We start from the raw sequence: 20,741 nt of genomic DNA on the forward strand, positions 1-20,741 counted from the left end.
AGAAGAAGAAAAAAAAGCACGTGTGCGCCTATTACTATTTCAGGAGCAGCAGAGAGAGAACGCGTTTTCAGAGTTGGCATGTTTTGAGAATTTTTTACCTTTTGTACCTCAGTTAACCTTTTTATTGTCTTTGACAGTTGTGTATTTCTTTGACTAATGTTTTGTTTTTTTCTTTATAGGTCACATCTCAAGACATGTTTATGTCGAGGTTTGGGCAAAAGTATTTGCAAAAAGCAGAAAAAAAACTAAAATAAAGTATACACTTAATACCTCTTATTATTATTGTTATTATTATTATTATTATTATTATTATTATACAGTATTAAAATGACAGTTTCTCTTGAATTCAATCACCCACACTGTATGCACACTTCATATGGAAACGTTTTACTCCAGCGTTTTGGAAATAAGTCATTTAAAAACACAATAAAAACACAATAAAAGCAAATGCCACTTCTTAGGGGACATCCCATACAGTATACATACCTCATATGAAACCATTTTACTGCAGCGTTTTGGAGAAATGTCACATTACCTATTTGACTTCAGAGGAATTACTACTGTAGTAATTAAATATTTGTTTAGTTCTCACCAAAGCTCACTCTATTTTGCTGTAGATCATTAAACTGTTGCACCGCCTCAGAAGTCTGTCCGAAATCATGAGGTACCTCTGTGCACAAACGTTGGAAACCCAGGATACCCATACTCCCATGGCTCATGAAAGGGTTCTCCAGTTCAAACCTTTCACAGGAGGAAGAGGCTTTCAATGTTCAGCTCAGTGCTATTCGTGTTAAAGTTGAACACACATTTGGGCACTTTAAGGCAAGATGGCATATTTGTGCCAAGAGGTCAGATGTGCATGTTGTGTATTTCACAATATGTGTGAGAAAGAGAAGCAACAGCGCCCACCTGCCTGGCTGGACCCCCCTGTAAACCCCCAACCTCAGCCTAGTGATCAGCACTATAATGATCATCTCAACACAGAGACACAGGAAATCAGGGATGCCCTTGTCCGCCATATGTCAAGTCTTCATTTGGCAGCTTTAGAACATTCAGTTACATGATACATTTGTTGAGAATGTCACAAGAGTGATTAAAAAAAGAGTATAGTAAAATCAGACAAAACAGACAAATAAAATGATACTCTTTTGAGAACTAAGTGTACTTTTTTATTTTAATAATATTTAAAAACAAAGCACACAAGAAAAAAAAAAGATATTCTGGATAGTGCAATCAACAATATCTGTGAACATAACTCTTTCCTTAAGTTGAGAATAAGATCAAAAACATAGCTGAGGTCATCAGATACTACAAGTAGAACAAATGGCCTTATACAAATATAATGAGTCACTAGTGTGTTACAAAATGATTGAAAAAGGAACACATACTTTTTGTTGCCTACTCCCTACTACAGGTTTAAGTATGATGTGAATTACACGTTGGTACCAGCAGGGGTAATAATACCTTTATTTTATATAGCGCCTTTAAAAGTGGCTTTACAAGAAAACAACACATAAAATATACATCAAAGAAATAGAAAATAAAATAAAAAGATTAATCAAGTAAAAACAATCCTAAAATAGAATGTTTTAAGAAGAGATTTAAAAGTCACTAATGTATTTGCTTCCCTGATGTCAGCTGGGAGAGAGTTCCAAAGCTTAGGAGCATAAGAAGAAAATGCTCTATCACCCCTGGAGCGAAGCCGTGTCTTAGGAACAACTAAGAGTCCACTCTGAGAGGAACACAGATTTTGACATGGTGTGTAAGGCATTAAAAGATCAGTCAAGTACTGAGGAGCCAGATCATGCAAAGCCTTATATGTTAACATAAGGACTTTAAAATCAATGCGATACCTGACAGGGAGCCAGTGCAAAGACTTCAAGACAGGGGTAATATGATCACCAGCCCTGACCCCAGACAGTACTCTAGCAGCCGAATTTTGCAAATATTGAAGTTTGTTGAGTAATGATTTAGATACTCCAACTAGAAGACCATTACAGCAGTCAAGACGTGAAAAGACAAAAGAGTTTATCAACTTCTCAGCCACAGCAAAGGACAACATAGGATGTAAATGTGCTATATTCCTGAGGTGAAAAAAGGATGTCTTAACCGTATTCTGAACAAAAGGTTCAAATGACAGCGTGGCATCAGAGATGACACCAAGATTTTTTAGTTTGCCTTGAAACTCCAAGGTGACACCATCAATAGACAAATTAAGAGAACCACCAGCATTTCGCAGTTGATGAGGAGAGCCTAAGAGCATAATGTCCGTTTTAGAGCCATTTAAATATGTCCATATGTCAGGGTTCCTACACGGTTTGGAAAAGTATGGAAAAGTATGGAATTTGATTTGAGTAATTTCCAGGTCTGGAAAAGTATGGAAAAAAGAAATCAGAGTATGGAAAAATATTTGTGTTTCCAGACTATTGTCTCTATTCAGTTTTCTAATTTATTATACCTGCAAACTAGACACTTTACAGCGAAATGAGCTCTTTTGATTCAAAATACATAATTTATGTGAATCGTGTAGATCCGAAGAGGTTTTTTTCAGGGCGAGTGTGTGTCTCAGGATTCTCACAAGAATCGAAAATGGGCTACTTTCCCATAGACTGGAGTGAGTCGTGATCTTTCTTGGTGCTCTGTGGCATGATAGATCGCTGTAGCGCTAGTGAACCGACCATCTCTTCTGCTTTACTAGTTACGGCACAAAATAAACATGATTGAACATCCGAAGGTATGTTGAAAGATAAAGTACAACTTACTGAATTCTGTATCACATGCAATCGATCAATCATTGTTTCAACTGCAGAAAGGCATCAATAAAACAGCATGTAAAATATCACATTTAGCCTACCTCAGAAAAGCTGTTCAATGGCCAAAAACTCATTATTCAGCTACAAAAATGAACTTCAAGAGGAGCATTTTGCTAAATATATGCACTATAGGCTATTGCATATTCATTGTATTTGTACTTAACATGTGCTTCGATATTAAATGTATCTGTTTTTGGCCATTGAACGGCTTTTCTGAGGTATAGGCTACCATTTAAATGTTTAGGCCTAGATAAAAAAAAAAAAAAAGAGTAGAAAAATAATTGTCATTAAAAATTTATATAAACTTCCTTATGTGTAATATAGCCTATATGAAAGTAGCTTGCAAATCAGTTTTAACCTAATATTATAATGATGTACCAGCTGTGGTTCCTTGTAAAATTTATAGCATTAGTTGAGAGATTTTTTTTTTCTTTGAGGAAATTTGCCATGTACCTGATAGGCCCCAAATGAATCAATATTGAATCGAAGGTAATCAAATCAAATTTTCAAAAATGTTCAAAATCAAAATTTTCAAAATCAAAATCAAGCAAGCTTCTGAATCAAAATCGCATTCAATTGTGAAATTTGTGTCAATTCTCAGCCCTACTGTCAATAATTTATTATTATTTTTAGTTATTTTTATTTTTTTTACTTGAAGCAAATGTTGGTTTTCCCATTTATTTTCTTGTCAGAGTGCACCAGAATGCTTAATTTACATGTTAAAATCACAAAAATCTTCTCCTGGGGGAGGATGCCCCCAGACCCCCCTACACATCACCTTTTACACCTCTTTTTACTTTGCAGATGTTTGTAAACTTATGAATTTCTAAAATATTACGGAAACTGATACTGCGCTTTTGTAGGCTACTCGTACTCGTAGGCTACTCTATAGAAATGTTTTGATACCAACAAATACTGACAACAGAACAGAATGGATAAATCAGAGAAGGATGTCTACGAAGTAAATGTGTTGAATTATTAGAATGTTAAACAAATTAAATATTTACGCCTATGTAGCAAGTGGTATGGTCAGAAAGGGAAACAAAGTCACTACCCTTTTAAACAGGGAATATATTAATACTTGTAGATTAATCCCCAACAGAAGTCACACAGGAACGTAGTTTTAAGAAGAGAAGGGCCTAGATGTGAATACTAAATACAAAACTTTATTTCAACAATCAAACACTGATTTAAAAATCACTAAAAGACTGTAAGACCCCTACTACAAACATGAAGCAGAGAAAACATAGAAAAGGAGACTGAGGCTTACCAATGGCAGAAAATCGTTTGGAAGGAGGTCTGGAAATTTGAGTCTGGAAAAGTATGGAATTTTGAAATGGAAAATGTGTAGGAACCCTGATATGTTGACCTGGTCTTGAATGGATATAAATCTGCGTATCATCGGCATAAAAGTGATAATTAAGGTCTAGTGATCTAAGTAGTTGACCAAGTGGATAAATATACATACTAAACAGTAATGGACCCAATACTGACCCTTGTGGGACACCAGTATGTACAGAACCAACTTTGGACCTATAGCCACCCATAAAAACAAATTGACTGCGGTCAGTAAGATAGAACCTAAACCAGCCAAGAACTGTCTCTGACAAACCAAATACAGTTTCCAGACGATTAAGTAATAATGCATGGTCAATAGTATCGAAGGCAGAACTAAGATCCAAGAGAATGAGAAGAGACAGGGAGCCTGAGTCAGAAGCTACTAGAAAGTCATTAGTGACTTTAACCAATGCGGTGTCTGTGCTGTGCAGTTGTAATATGTTGTTGTCTTGTTGCCCCAAATTAACCAGGGCCTCACAACCACGTGCTTATCTCTGCTGCTTGTGCACTGCGCTTGAAGCACTGCACTGCATGACCAAGAATAGAGGAAATGGACTGAATACTCTGTTTATATCTCTCAGCTTGCTCCTGCTGTTGTGTCAGGAGGGTTTCTAAGAAGGGTGTCAGCTCCCCACTTCTGGGAGTAGGCCTTGCAGAGGAACAGGTCCAGAAACAGTGTTGCTGGTGTTGAACCATCGAGCTGGGATTCATTTGGTGAAGATCTGTCACCATCTGCTCCCGAACCCACCGAGTCAGAAATGTTAGCCTACAAACCTCTTTTCCCATATTAATAGTTGTTCTAGCACTGATGTGAAAATAGTGTGTCAAACTAGACCAGCAAATGTCAGAACACTATAGTAGTTTCAAAGTAAACAAGGGCTTCAGTAGTTTAAGTTTAAGTAGTAAAAGTGGATACATGAGCTGCAACAAGCTGTGCTTCATGGTACCTTCAGAATCAGTGTTGCTCTTTGTGTTTTCAAGCTTGTTCTCGATGTCCTTGCCATTCGTCACTAGACACAAAAATGAAAACACAAGTTGAAAAATCCCCACATTTACATTTAAATGTTAACCAATAATTTAATTTAGTGGTGTGACATGTAGCCAAGTATGTTTCCCATACAATTCGTGCTCTGCATTTCACCCATTCAGATATTTTTCACTGTTCTGGGTGTGTGTTCACGGTGTGTGATGGAAACAGCTATTGGCTGTAGCTCGCCGTAACACTTGACACCACATGCTAGATATTTGGTCTCTAGCATCGGTGAGGCGTCGCAGAGGCATCAGCAAAGCTCTTTGATGCACCATTGAGTAGTTCACACTTTAAGATTGGCGAACACTGCTGATTTGCCCCCGATCACAGCCTGACCTGTCGGTGAGCTCGTTAACTTGAAAATCTGGCTTAAATCAGGCTTATAATCATGTAGTGTGAACTTTGCATAAAAAAGCCTGAAACTCATCGTCGGTCCATCGGTTGTAATTTTTAAACTCCATTGTTGATTCGAATAGCAAACAACTCTTACTGCACACTCTGCAAAAAACTTTAAAAAATGGTGGTTAAAATAAAATTCTGCATGGAGTCAAACAATCAAAATGCTGCATGAACTCAACCAATCAGCATGTTCAGTGCCCAAGTCCTACCCCAGAAGGTTCTTGAACTTTGAAAAAGTACTACCTAGTGAGCAGGGAATTTCTGAGGGGAAAGATTTTACCCAGAACTTAATTTGGTCCCTGTGGTCAAAACACACCGATTACCACTCCAAAGTCCCTAGATCCTGGGGAAGTTTCTGCACTGGAAACAGCTTAATTAGGGTTGGAGCATAACTGTGCAAGACTGTGGCCCTCCAGGAATTGAGTTTGAGACCACTGCTCTAGGGTTCCAGGGGCATGCTCCCCCGTAAGAAAATTTTGTACATTTTAAAGTTACATTTTTAAAACAATGGTGAATGCCAGAATTAATCTTGAATATAGGCCTACATATTTTACATTGATTAATGATATTTAAATGTTTTCTGTTTTGTGTGAGGTTTTGGAAAATATGTTGGTTTTAAAGATTTAGAGATGTGTGTGCATATATGAAGTGTAAAGGTATACATTTGTATTTATGTATATATTTTATTGTATTATTGTTGGTGAATTTTGTTAATGGATTATATATTCTGATAAGAAATCTTGAAAAAAGTTAATGTTTTAATGAAGTTGTGTTAAGCCTCTTTCTCAACTCTATCTGCTCTATGTCTGTTAGTAGATATTATACAATGCATAAACCTCCACTGAAGATTATTTTTTCATTGTACAAGGTTCTCCAGCTGCCCTTGGGGGATGCACCTAATTCAAACACCTCTTGCAATTTAGACTTCTTTTCATTTGGAAGAACATGAGGATGTAGTATCTTTACTGAAAACTCCCAACTGAGGTGTCTTAAAAGATAAAAGGCCACCCTCAGTTTCAGTCTCAACTGCAATTTTCACTTCTAGAAAGTTAAATACGTCCATCACTCCATTAAACATTTTAAAGGAATGTCTATAACTCTGTGGCAAAAACTGAGTCATAATTTTCTTTGCCACAATTTTCTTTGCATAATCTAATGCTCAGTTTTACAGCAAAAATCTCAGCTGACATCCATTCACCTTCAGGTATTAGGTGTCCGATTTTTGTAATTTTTGCAGCCCACAGACTTTTCCTGAGTAATGTGTCTTGATGTCCAGATTTAGTGCAGACTTAAAAAGCAATGGTTCTTCAATGGCAGACACAGCACTGGTGCCTTTAACCAGTGCTGTCCTGACCAGAAAAAAAAAAAAAATCCACCAGTTATCTCTGAAGTTGTCTCACAAGGTCTTCTGGAGGTTCAAGGATCATCATTCTGTGCCAAAACGGGAAGAGGCTATAGGTTATTACATATCAGCACCCTTTCCTTGTAGGACAGCTGGGGCTGGGAATCATTTCTAATGAGACAACCGAGCACATACTTTCTCCAACAGGCCCTCACAATTTTTCTGCTAGTTCTTTTCTTAGGGTAGGGTATATTTGTCATTCAAAAAGGTGTAAACCATAAACAAAGCAGCGTCTGCTTACATTTTTGAATATCAGTCATGCTGAACACTTTCTTTATTCTACTCTGCTCATGTTAGGTAAGATGATGTAAAATTACAGCATTCTGTTTGCCCCTCTTGACTCCATTGCTTGCTTTCATCACTTTAGCTTTATTCTTGTGCACTGACCCGTTTGCTAAGGCTGGCCACACACTAGACTATTTTCAAATTTTAACCGATTTTAAAACTGTGGGAGACCAAAACTGAGGGAGACCAAAACTGATTTTTAGCATGATAATCCTCCGAATGCACACACTAGAAGATTTGTCTGGACCTCAAGACCACACAACTGTTGAATGTAGTAACATTTTCACAGTGAGACGAGATCTCACGGACACAAGTATACAAGCATAGTCATACAAGTCTCTTAATAAATGTATAATATCTACAATAGATCTGTCTGTTATGCAGTATATTAATCTTTATATATGATTACATACAGTACATTATTTAATCTGTTTGCCAAACATTTGGAAATGATTTTATAATCCGAACACAAAATTTCCACAGGTCTCCAGTTCTTTAAGAGTGTTAAATCCAACTTCTTAGGGAGCAGCATTAGAACTGCACCCTGAAAGGTCTTTGGAAGGATTCCTTCAGTGATACTTTTTTTTGAAGAACTTCAAAGTAATCATGTCCAAGAACAGGCCGGAATGCCTTGTAAAATTTGGTATACAGTCCGACTATTCCATTAGTAAGTCCATTAGAAAGTACTTTAACTGCAGCCGTGACTTGTAAGCTCAGTCTCTTTAAAAAAAAAACAAAAAAAAAGTGCTATGTGGTTAAAACTGGAAGGTCTTAAAGCAGTTAGTTTCTATATTGCTCATCTGAATTTTTCAGAAGGAAATTGTTTTTTTCTGTGGAAACCTACCAGTACCACTCCAAATAAAAACATTATTTCAAGCTTATTATTGCAAATCGGGCTAAGGAGATAGTTTTGAACACTGGCTGGTTATGGATCATTTTTAACCAAGAAAAGTTAGGCTGCAGCTTTTTTGGCAAAAATTCCATATTTGTACCATACCTATTTCCTACCATTGAATGCAATTTTCATAGCAATTCTTTTCACTCTCTAAGTCTGCCAAAATAACTTGAAAGTCTCACCAAAATATTTATTTTAATAATTTAGCATTGAAATGCCAATAATGACATTTATGCATTATTTTTAGTAAAGTACACTCTATAGAGATTTTTGATCAGACATTGATGTGGGAAAATAGTTAACTCCTTATATTACATGATGTATAAAGTCTAACCAACAATGCAGCAGAAACCTTCTCATTACTTCTCATTATTCTTCACCCATGCATACTGATGTGTAAACAGATTATATTCCGGTTACGGATGCTGGTAGAGCAAACAGGGAGAAACACAGAATCCAGAGCAGAGCATACACCAACACATCCAAGTACAAACAAGACCTGACAAACAAATGAACACAGACAGGAACTTACATACACTGACACAAACAAGCTTAACAGGTTTACAAGGGGGCGTGGTCCAATGAGTGTCCATGGTGACTGAATGTGGTGGGAAACAGAACAAAGGAACGTGACAAAATGCAAACCAAAACAAATAGAACGTGACGTGACGGTGACTGTAACAGTTCCCTCCATACATAAGATAGGTTCAGATTTTTAATCACATTGGCTACTAATGATAAGATTAGATACAGATAAGATTTTCACTTTAACAGTATACAGAAGAAAAAAGTACACCACTGCTACACCAACACTGAAACTGGACCCATGACAAAGAACCTTTTTCTCCTTCCCATCATAGGTCCCATTCAGCCTGATTGCTGTGATCACTATGAGTCTCTTGTAAGAAAATCACACCTATATCTTTCAAATGTATAACCTCTGAAACTAGCAAATTTTTTCTCCCACCTCTCATCGCATTAACATTAAAGGATCCCACCTGCAATACTTCCATGAGAAAGAGGGAAGGAAAGAAAGAAAGTAAATATCCAGAGAAAATTATTGCATTTTTCTTTTGCTTTTCCTCTCGTTATCTTTGCTTTTCCTGTTTTTTCCCGTCTAATAACAGTACTTTGTTAACCGAAACCTCATTTCATCTAATTCATCAGTCATATTTTCTTCAGAAACTCCTGCTTGTGTTCACACATTCCTTCATCACCTCCCTAAGCTTCACTCATATCAGTTACAGTCGCAACTTGTTCAGGAACAGAAACACTCAATTCTTACAGCATTTAAATTATCATCACTCACCTCTTCTGAAGCTCCTTTCTCCTGTGTCTCAGTTCTGTTTTTCTGTAGCGTGTTAATATTGGTTTGTTTGCATCGTTAACATCCCCACATAATGTAGACGGCCACTGATTGTCTACATGTAGGCATGTAAAATGTTTGTGTCCTAGGTGACCACTTTCAAAGAAACACCACAAGCTTTCAGTGCTTGTGTAAATCATGAGTTCTCTCCTTGATTAATGGAACAAAACTTCCAGAGTACACTCCGGCGAAGTCAAAAACATACAGACCTGGCGGTGGACAGAAGTGTTTAAGCCCAATGTTTTAAAGGGGTCATATAATGCCACTTTTACAAGATGTAAAATAAGTCTCTGATGTCCCAGAGTGTGTATGTTAAGTTTTAGCTCAAAATACCCCACAGATAATTTTTTATAGCATGTTACATTTGTCACTTTTTGAGGGTGAGCAAAAACGCTCAGTTTTTGTGTTTCTTTAAATGCAAATGAGCTGCTGCTCTCAAGAAGAGGGTGGAGTTTCAAGAGCTCTTCGGTACGTTCCAAACGGGATATATCACCCATCGAAGGGCACTTTGGGGTGAAAACAATCATGGCCGCCATATTGAAGGGTCATTCCAAACTGAAGTGCTCACTTCAAAGGACCCTTCACAATGAAGGATTTCGAAGGGTACTGATGGACACTTCGGGCCCCCATGATCCTTTGCACAGGGAAGTTGTTTGACATCACAGACATTTTTTAGAATTTTTAAAGAAGTGACAGCATGTAGAATGCAACAGGATATTTCTGAATGGTTAGTTCATTAATTTATGTAGCTGATGTGGAGTTAACTATCTTAAAGTCATTGATTAACATATTCTGTCATGATAATCTATAAATTGCTTGTGTGGGAACTGTTGTAAGATGCCTACAGAGCCAAAGAATATATGCTGCATGAAGACAGAACAGTTTAGTTTAATTAAGGTTATAACATATGTTATCATCTTACATACCGTATTGCAATAACGGCCTCACCCCTTTGTTGCATGTTCTCGGGGGCAGGGTTTATGTAAATTTTAGGGATAGTGATGTCACTAACCCATAAAGAAGCTTGTTGTAGTCCCTACCAGCCGTTTGTTGTAACAGAGAATTCTTTAAAATATCTCCCTTTGCTTTGAACTTTGAGCGTAGTAACTTTACAGATGTTGTTTATGCTCTAACACCAACATTACACACTAACTAAAGTTTAAAAAGTGAACTCATAATCAACCACCCATTTAACAGGAATCATTCTCACTGGGCTTGCTATTAATCCAAATCTTTGCAACTCTTTCCTGATGACATCATTACTGATAAAAGGTGGGACATTCGTGATTTTTGTTGTGGGGAAATTGAAACAAACATTTCTTTAAAGAAATGAAAATTATCCCATGATTTACTCACCCTCAAGCCATCCTAACACTGACATGCAATTATGTTACCGAAAACAGATTCTGTAATCCGAGCAGCGTGCCATGCACTACTTTTTTCAGTGGCGCTTTAACACGAAACGGGAAACTCGTGAATATTCACGTAAGCTCCGCCCAGTGTCACTGAAAATCTCAGACACCAAATATTTCAGAACACTGGCACTAGTAACTCTACACCTTTGCTTCATTTAGCATACGCGGATCCATGAATATAAAAATTAGTCCCCGCCTCCACTCAATCACACCAGCTCAGAATACCTGATCCACTTGGTAAACTTTACTGAAGTAAACGCTGCACAGTGGCAAGTGCAAATTCTGGTTTAATTCAGCCATATATTTTTGAACCAGAAACTGATTCAGAAGAAGAGGAAGAGTAAATTATATAGGGTCATCTACAAGTCGATGTATCGGAATCGTAATGCGTTTTATGTATCGCTCTCTACAATGTTGAGACACATAACAGTAATTGGGTTGACTTTTATCAAACAGCTAATAATGTGTTACTAATGTTATTCAAACCATGTTCCCATTCATCATCTCAGAGTCAGACAGCTACCTTGTAAAAATCAGTAGCTAAAAAGGGTGGACAGTCTAAAAGTACTAGGGTTTATACAAAGACTTTCTCAGGATTAAATGACTGTTCTCTCAGTTTTTATGATTTATGAGCATTATGATAAACATAAATATTACACATATCTCTGTGTTCAGATTCACCAGATCAACGTAAAACAGCAGCAAAAACACTAGCTGACAGAAACTGAGATCACATAATCATTACTGGAAGGTGATTAGGTATTCTGGGTAAGCCTGGACATCATTGAAAATCACAAACATGGTTGGGCTGTTGATGTTGTCAGTCACACTGTTATAGAGATCAGCAATATTGGAGCTCTTCGCAGGGGGAACAGGAAGGCCTTGTTTTCCTTGAGTGAAATCACCGACAAGCACCCTGGCAAGATACATGCGTTTATGTCCGTTGATATCAGGTTTAGAGTAGACTTGAGCTGAGTATCTCGGGTCCACAGCAAAATATGTCCCATTTCCATACATGGCTCCTAAAAACAGAACAACAGCATTAGACTGTTGGCACGGATGGATACAACATGCAAATAAAATGAATGCTGAATTTGACTGATACCATGCGTCCCAGCATAGCTGCGATTGAAGCCGTGATGATTGATCTGATCTGTTTTATCTTGGCCAGTTCCATGGAAGAGACGCTTTTCATTGTTTTTGTGCTTGTTTTTGTCTTCCAGTTCCTCCTTTTTGATCATATAGTTTCTCCAAAGTGCGCTGTTCTGAACTCTTTCAATCTAAAGACAAGAATAAACATTCAGATTAATAAAACATCATTACACCATAGTGCTAAATTACAACACCAAAACCTTTCAAAACTAACAAATGGACAGTACTCCTCCTCAGTCTAGTCTTACTTCAATAATGTTAGAGTACAGTCCAGTTCTTCTGAACTCTTTCTCCACTTCTGCATATTCCTTTGAGCCTGCTGTGAGTTTTACAAGAACAACTGGCTTTCCTTTCATGTCCTCCCAGTGTGAAGGCAAAGAACCTTGAGCTGCTTCTATGGACAAGAAGAACAAAAACATGAAAAACTATTCTTTGTACATGATGGCATTTTAATCAATGTCTAATTTAAATAATATTCTCACCTTGCAGATCTACTCTGTTTGGTTCAATTCTCATTCTCCCTCTTATGGCCTCTTTGCCAAATAAATCAGCCACATATACTCCTTTATTAATACTGATTCTACTTGAAGGCTGTCTCTTCCAATAGGTCTGTTCAGACTCATAATTTGTCAGCACATCAAAGTTTCTGATGCGGCATCTTTGGCTTTCATTTCTTTCCACCTTGCGGATCACGTCCCGAATACGACTCTCTGCACTGTGAACGTCTCTTGTCAGGCCCTCCAATGTGATGACAGAATCTTGTCCTTTCTTCTCGAGTTGGACACTGACTGTGAACTCCCTCTGCATGGAGTTAAGCATTTCTACATCCTCCTTGGTGAAATGAGCAATGGCTGGGTCATGGATTGGGATGGTCAAATGCTCCCGTACTATCAAGCTGTTGATGATGTCCTTGGCTTCCCTCAGGTCCTCTGGTGTCTCTCCACACAGTTGGAAAACAGCTGGCTCAATTTCCTCAACCACCATCACAAACTCTTCATTTGTGGGAGATTCAGAGTTTATCTCCCCCAAATGGTCTGCAGGTTTGATAAAAAGAAAATAGGGTTCAATAATTTTTGTTAAACTTTTTCAATTAAATTGATTGATTGTTTCTTAGTTCATTTACTGACCCTTAAATGTACTGGCCACTAATTTTTCACTGGATATTCTGAATATGCTTGTTTTTTTTTGGAGACTCTGCCAAGTGGAGACTCTGCCAAGGCGTCCTAAAGATAAAAAACAAAGATGTATAAGAGATCTCAATTTCTCAATTTTTATCTTCCTACATTTGTGTGTTTGTGTATGTGCGCGTGTGTGCGTGTGTGCGTGTGTGCGTGTGTGCGTGTGTGTGTGTGTGTGTGTGTGTGTGTTCGCGCGTGTTTGTGTAACCTGTACCTGGGAAAAAAACATTCTCTTCCTGTTCCAGCATGTCATCTTCCTGGAGCACCACCACAAATCTTTTTTCCTTCAACAGCATTGAGAACATCATTTTACCCTGTTCCTTGAAGTACTTCTTTGCTCCTGCCTTTTTAATGATGTGTGTGTCCGTGTAGAGAGAATCTGCCAACCTTTTAAAGAAAGTCAAAGCTGGCTGGACAAATCCACGCTCTCCAGACAGTTTGATCCAGGGTCTCTTGGAATCAAAATTCACTTTAATTTTATCAGACTTCATAAAATGCTGCCAGTCTTGTGATTTTCTGTCTTTTATGAATTTAACTGCTGCATGTGATTTGACACGAACTGTTTCTTCAATTTTAGCGTGTTCTACAATGAAACTTCCTAAGTTCTCACTGACCTCTATCACTGGATCTCTGAATCCAGTCACTATTACTTTGTCTCTCTGTGAAAGATTTATAAACACAGAAAGTTTTTTGGATGTATTGAATGATTTTTGCAATTGTTTATTGAGATCCTGCCACTCTGGCATTTGAAGGACACCCTGATCTTCTATAATGAGGTCTTTGGATGTAAGAACCATATTCACCCTCTTCTCTGCCTCAACAAGTGCTTTTTCTGTGCTCCCAGTCAAAACAACATCTTCATTTTTGATTGTGTAGACAGCAGTTATTCCATGAGATATAAAGAGATCTGTGGACATTTCATCACAATTCACTGATCTCAGGAACTCCAGAATTGAACGGTCAATCTTTAAGGGCCTCTGTTTCATATTTATTTTCTTCTCAAGGACCCAGTTCTTGAAGGCAAGAGTTTCTGTATTAAGACCTGATAAATTTAGTCTGTTCATTTTTTTGTTGTAGTCAATGTGTAGGTTTGGAGAAACAGCACTTTTCAGGCCATCTTGTAAAAGCAGAGAGTACATGGCAGGAGACATCTCCATTTGCTCTGTCACACTGTTCTTCTCTATCTCTATTTGATTTGTTGCTCTCTCTAAAATTTTCTCCATGATGAGTTTCAGTCCAATTATCTCATGGGTCATTCCCGCCAGTGTCAGGACACCTTTAGAGGCATTCATATCTGTGAAAACCTTATCCTTTACCAATTCCTTAACATCACTCTCCACTTTAGACCACAAGGGGTGTGACACCGGCCACTCAGATGTTGTGTAGTTTGACATTATTTTCATGAAGGCATCACAGGCATTCTTACTCCAGTCATCAACGTGTCTTCTGGTAAGTCCTTTCTGTTTTAGTAATGCTGAATCAGGAGTGAGCAAAGCTTCAGGTTTGTCCATGTTTATTTGGCAGAAGTGTGAGCTCATCTGGTCTTTAATAGAGGAAATCTCCCCTTTCTTGAGAAGGAACTCCCTGATGGCAGGATGTACACTGACTGTAATGGGATCGGGCAGCTTCAAATGTGGTCTGTTTCCACCATACAAGACTGTATCCAGTGATTTAAAGTAGGGATATATCTTGACTGGAACATCACAGATGTTATTCTCTTGCTTCAAGATTCTCTCTTTGGCTGAAAAAGAATGAAAGTTGCAGGTACAGTGAATTAATGCATTCAAATTGTCAAATGAGGTATATAAATGTTACCAAATGAACAGTAACAGCAAAGATTACCAGCAATTGCAAATGTATTTATACCTTCTTCCTCCTTAAAGGTAATAATGGCTGCTTGTTCTGATGGAATTGTGATAACTTCCTCTACTGGACCACCCCATTTCTCAAAATACAGTTCCAGCAGCATCTTGTTGTTGTTGGCCTCAGCTGGAAGATTCTCCACCCGCACACACGTGCTTCTCTCCAATGTACGGGCCCTCAAATTATTCTTCTTTAATTCCTCATGTGTCCTGCTGTCCACAAGGAACTTTTCTGCATCTGTCAGAAATTATATTTTACAGAATGTGCTTAGACACATTTGATCAAGTCATAGTAACATACAACTATACAATATATACCAGCAAAAATATCAAAAGGTGTTAATTTATTAAAAATCTAATTTTCAGATAAACAATTTTCTTCAGTTTTCTCATTTTCTCCAGGCCAAAAAGACAGTCATGTAAAGTTTAAGCATTGTGTAATCAAGATTAATTTTAATTACATTTTTGATGCAAAAAAAAAAAAAAAAAAAAAAAACTTGACTAAGTGAAATATGCTTACATTATGATAAAAAGTACATGTATGTGTATATTTTATAGAAGAACATACCACTGGGATTTTTAAATGTCACAACTGCTTTTCTTATTAATTCAATGGTGAAGTCATTTTCAGAAAGGCTTGTGATGTTCTCCACCAAAAGAGTCAAAACATCTTGTTTAACATCATCTGGAAGGTTCTCCAGGACCACAGCACTTGACTCTTGATGTGTCTTCACATCCAACTCAGTTTGAGGGGGACTTTCATCTATAAAAGTGACACATATTCATTTTTTTTTTTTTTTGTAAAGTCAGAATCAACTGTTAACAAACAAAATAATGTTTTGTATCATTTAGTAACCCAACTGATATCTTTAAACCGAAAAAAAAAAAAAAAATGTGTTAGCGAGTACATCCGCAATAACAGTATCATAACCTAACTAATCACAAAGATCACATGCACGTAAACAGTCAGAGACCAAAGTCCAGATTATTTACTCACTTGGTTCCTGACTTCCACATGCCTGGCCCACCTGAAACCACAGCATTTACAATCATTGTTAGGGAAAGTAACTTTTAAAAGTAATGCGTTACAATATTGTGTTACTCCCTGAAAAAGTAACTAATTGCATTACTTAGTTATAGTAACTTTTATGTAACTAAGTTTTATCATCTGGGCTGGACTTGCTTTGTTTGTTTTTTAATAAACAACAACAACAACAACAACAAAAAAAATCTATTTTTGGCAAATAAAGGCCCTTTCACACCAAAAGTGAAATTAATAAGCATCAGGCTGAAGGAAATGCAAATTCAAGCCAGAATTTGCAGAGGGCACAGCTCAAACAAACCTTTCAGCTGTGCTGCCATTCTGGATTAAAGAAGAATTATAAACAGTAGAAGAAGTGTGATGTATCTAAAGTAATTTTTACTTATTCATATGGTTGAATTGGATCATCGAAGGTCAGCAGCAAAGACACTTGTAATTAAAGTGAGATTAAATACAAAGTATATCTGTGTAATTTAACATTTAATTATTGCAGGCTTGAATGAATGAATGAGGCATTTATATAGCGCTTTCCTATGTACAACTGTACACCCAAAGTGCTTTACAATCATATCAGGCTTGCATAATATAGTTTTTATTCATTTTGAGGGATACTGAATCTGTTTTTGTGCAAGTGAGATGAGTAAATTAATGCCCACATTTAGTCTAGAACTACAATAACCATCATGTTTACACTGCTGCACATCACTACCAATTTTTCTCAACATGGGGACATTAGAGCAAAAGGTAACTCAGATATTGTGTTGTACATTTAAAAGTAATGCATTACTTTACTAGCAACCTGAAAAAGTATAATCTGATTAGTATAACTCACATTATGCATTACTCCAAACACTGTTTACAATTATGTAAATGGAAACTCTAAACAAGTAGAGTTAGTTAGGCTATTTGTTCTACTATAGCATGTTTCAACAATATAGAGAAATGACATCATACAGAAACTCTAAAATGCATCTACATCTCATACCTGTATAAACTGAATCAATATTTTATAATTTTGTTAATGTTGTTTGACCTGATGCAATCTAAAGAATTTGATTTATAAAGCCACTAAGTAAAAGCATTCTGGTCTTAATTCTGCATTTTGTAATATGTCAACTCACTCTTTGTCCAGTGCTGTCTGCTTGTTCCTCTACATCGCTGGGTTTGTACACTTTCAGCTTGATTTGGTGATTGTCAACAGTAATGATGTGTTCTGTCTGGGAGAGTACGGCATCTCGGACTTAAACACAAACAATCAGACTTAGACAGATACATCACAACAATTTAACTTGATTTGTAAAGGAAACACATAATTTCTAGATTATTATTAGTTGTATGGCTATATAGCATAGCCAAATTCCTGACATATTGATAAAGATTTTAATGTTTTAATAAAGCTTGGATGAATTAAAACAAGTTATATAGGGGGACACAAAGCTAAAACCTAAAAATGTGACCCAAACCACATGAATCTGAACAGTTTGGACATCCCAGAAAAAAATAGAGTAATTCAAACAGGAAAATTCTGAAAAGCTTTCTTGATTCGCAATGTGTTTACCAAGTCGATGATCTGGATCAGTGGATCCATTATGAACTATTCCGCTTTGCAGAAATGACCTAAATTGGCTCCGAGTTAGTTTAAATAGAGGTAGGACATGTCATGTTCATCAATTGACTCTGGGAAATATGGTTGTATAGAGGTAGGTAAAAATGTAATGCCATGTCAGCAGCTAAGGCTATTCTTATGACAAGAGCTGGGTTATACAGAGTTCATTTTGAAACAATGCAAAATTAGACAAGATATTTGCGTTAATGATAAAAATTACATTACTTAAAGACCCCCCTGTGGTGAAAATCAAGTTTTCAGTGTTGTTTATATGTCTATATGGTGTTTTTTTTTTTTTTTTTTTTTTTTTTTTATAAATATGCTTTCAGACAAACCATGTGCAAATTCATAAGCCAACACCTTTGCTGAGTATTTTCACCTTAATAGTCCAGTGAAACAAAGATAGTTTAAAAAAAATGTGGTTTGAATTCACTGGTGTTTCTGCCATCACAAACTATAATATCATTACTATGCTGCAAAGCAGGGGTGTCTCAAGAGAAGACATACCTGTACATTTAGCTATATGGCGGGTGAATTGTGTATATGTTATGATGAACTATAATCCCTTCTCCACTGAGGTTATATGATGTTCAAAGCATTTCTTGATGCTGCTTTTTAGAAGACAGAATGAGATGGTGAATGGGAACATGGTTGTATAACACATTATTAGCTGTTTGGTAATGTAGTCTAACTAAAGGCTAATCATATTAATTACCGTTATGTGTCCGATGTTGTATTAAGTGATACCTTTATGTGGCATTTACTATAGTAACTTGAGTAAAAGTTGAACGAGTGGGTCTCTGAGCTAGTGTGTGTAAGTGGAGGCAGAGATATTTGCATATTCATGGTTCCAAGTATACTAAATGAAGAAAGGGTGTAGAGTTAAATTCAAACTATTTTAAGGCTTGAAGAATTTTTCTTTTTTCACAGGAAAAACTGTTTAAATATGTAATTTTTGTGATCAAATATGAGTATTAAGGGATAAAATTATTGACTTCAGTGGGACTTTAATGATAATTTATGATATTAGGAATTCTAAAAAAAAAATTCTGGTTAGACCTTATTACACAGGTCCTTAAACAGAACTTGCTAAGTAAGACCATCGCCTGCTTGCATTAAAAGCTGACAAAATAAGGCTAAGAAAATGGTTAAATGTGCAGAAAAAAAAAGCCAAATCTTAAATTTTTCAAAAGAAATGCATGGGAATTGGTTGTATTTTCATTCCAGCTTTGAATGCTGATGGAAGAAATATGAAAAACGAAAATTATGAGGGATATCAGGTGTTCAAGTACAATTTATTTTGATCATGTAAGGGGGGATACTGTGATGGAATTTTTTAATTAATCATAACTAACATTTCTTTTTCCTTGCAGGAATAACATTGATATGCATTTAAAACCTAAATGTCCTCAAACTTTGGGCCTAAGTCAGTGTCTGTCTGAATCATATCCAAAAATAAGAAAAGTGGAAATGAAACTTAGGGACAGCTAGACAAAAAACAAGCTACATCTAAATAAGATAGCTCCATGATATTGAGTAACCAACAAACTAATAAACACTTGATTTGGGCATATCTTGCTTTACCTAGTAACAGAATGGTTTGACATATGAAGAACCAATCCAATTACCATTCTCCTATCCTATATAAACTGTTGTATTCTTTTTGCTGGTCTGGAGTCTATCTGGTTATTGCTGTGCAGCAAATTAGGGAACACTAGAGACCTTATTCCCAAGTGATAGTGTTCAAACGGGTCAAGACGTTGACCGACTCGAAGCCAGTTGTCGACTAGTAGACGCAGTGCTAGAGTATAATTATTTTAGTGTCGCCAGTAGACGCTTGGGTGTCGACTAGGAGACGCCCCAGGTAAACTTATGTCAGGTGCGTAGGGGAAAATCTACAACAGCCTATAAGCTCAAAATTCTTCCAGTCCCAAATATAAAAATTCTTGGTAATGAGTGAAGACAGGGATTTATTATTATTGTTAATTACTTGCAAAGTAAGCACATGTCAGGTTTAGTCTGCTATGTTTATAAGTATTCACTTCTTTACTTTTCTTTAAATGGATGACAACGGTGGCTAGAGAGAGTAGTAACTGGGTCATTCCTGGGATTTGGTAATATTCCACCTTTGATATTGTATTTTTTATAGAATTAATTTTCTAAATACCCTACATCTGTAGGCACATAGGCACATATCAAACCTCCAAAAAACGTCTCGGGTTACGTCTGTAACCCTGGTTCCCTGAATAAGGGAACGAGACGCTGCGTAGTCGCTTTGGGAACACCTCTGCGCGTTTTGTCTTGAAGCACTCGTGAAATCGAACCAATAGTGTGACGGGACGTCAGTGCGGGTGACGTCACGGACCAGGAAGCTATAAAGCACTCCTGAGAACAAAGAACGCCAGCTTCTGATATGGATGAAGCAGACGCTCACAGGCGTGCAGGGAGTATGGCTAAGCTACGCAGCGTCTCGTTCCCTTATTCAGGGAACCAGGGTTACAGACGTAACCCAAGACGTTCCCTTTCATGGGAACATCGACGCTGCGTAGTCGCTTTGGGAACGCTATCCCAACTAGGCCATAAGACCAAGTGCCTGTCTGTTATCTTACGACGAGAGCACCGAGGACCCTGGAGTGGAGCCCAAATCAAGGTTATACAACCTAATGAAGGTATGCTGAGATGACCACCCAGCCGCATCACATATCTCGTTAATGGGAACCCCCGAGATCAAAGCCTTTGAGGCAGCCATACCCCTAGTAGAGTGTGCCCGGACAGCCAAAGGTGAAAGCTGCCCGTATGACTCATGGGCAAGAGAGATGGCCTCGACCACCCACTTGCTCATTCTTCCTGATCCGGATTAATCAAAGGAGGAGGACAAAAGGCCTGCAGTACAATCGGTCCTGGGACGTTGGTGGGGACCTTGGATTTATAACCAGGTCTAAGATGAAGGAAAGCCCT

General features: G+C 37.3%; 1 protein-coding gene across 1 annotated transcript in view; it reads right to left on the reverse strand.

Annotated features, from left to right (window-relative positions):
• Positions 1-11,210: 11,210 nt before the first annotated feature.
• Positions 11,211-20,741, reverse strand: part of parp14rs4 (poly(ADP-ribose) polymerase family member 14-related sequence 4) — a 37,624-nt gene continuing 28,093 nt past the window's right edge. The window contains 1 exon segment of the mRNA XM_048177836.1: positions 11,211-11,965. Coding sequence (XP_048033793.1) covers positions 11,685-11,965 — 281 coding nt within the window. The 3' untranslated portion in view covers positions 11,211-11,684.

Source organism: Megalobrama amblycephala, linkage group LG2 (genome assembly GCF_018812025.1).
Source record: "Megalobrama amblycephala isolate DHTTF-2021 linkage group LG2, ASM1881202v1, whole genome shotgun sequence".
Taxonomy (NCBI): Eukaryota; Metazoa; Chordata; class Actinopteri; order Cypriniformes; family Xenocyprididae; genus Megalobrama; species Megalobrama amblycephala.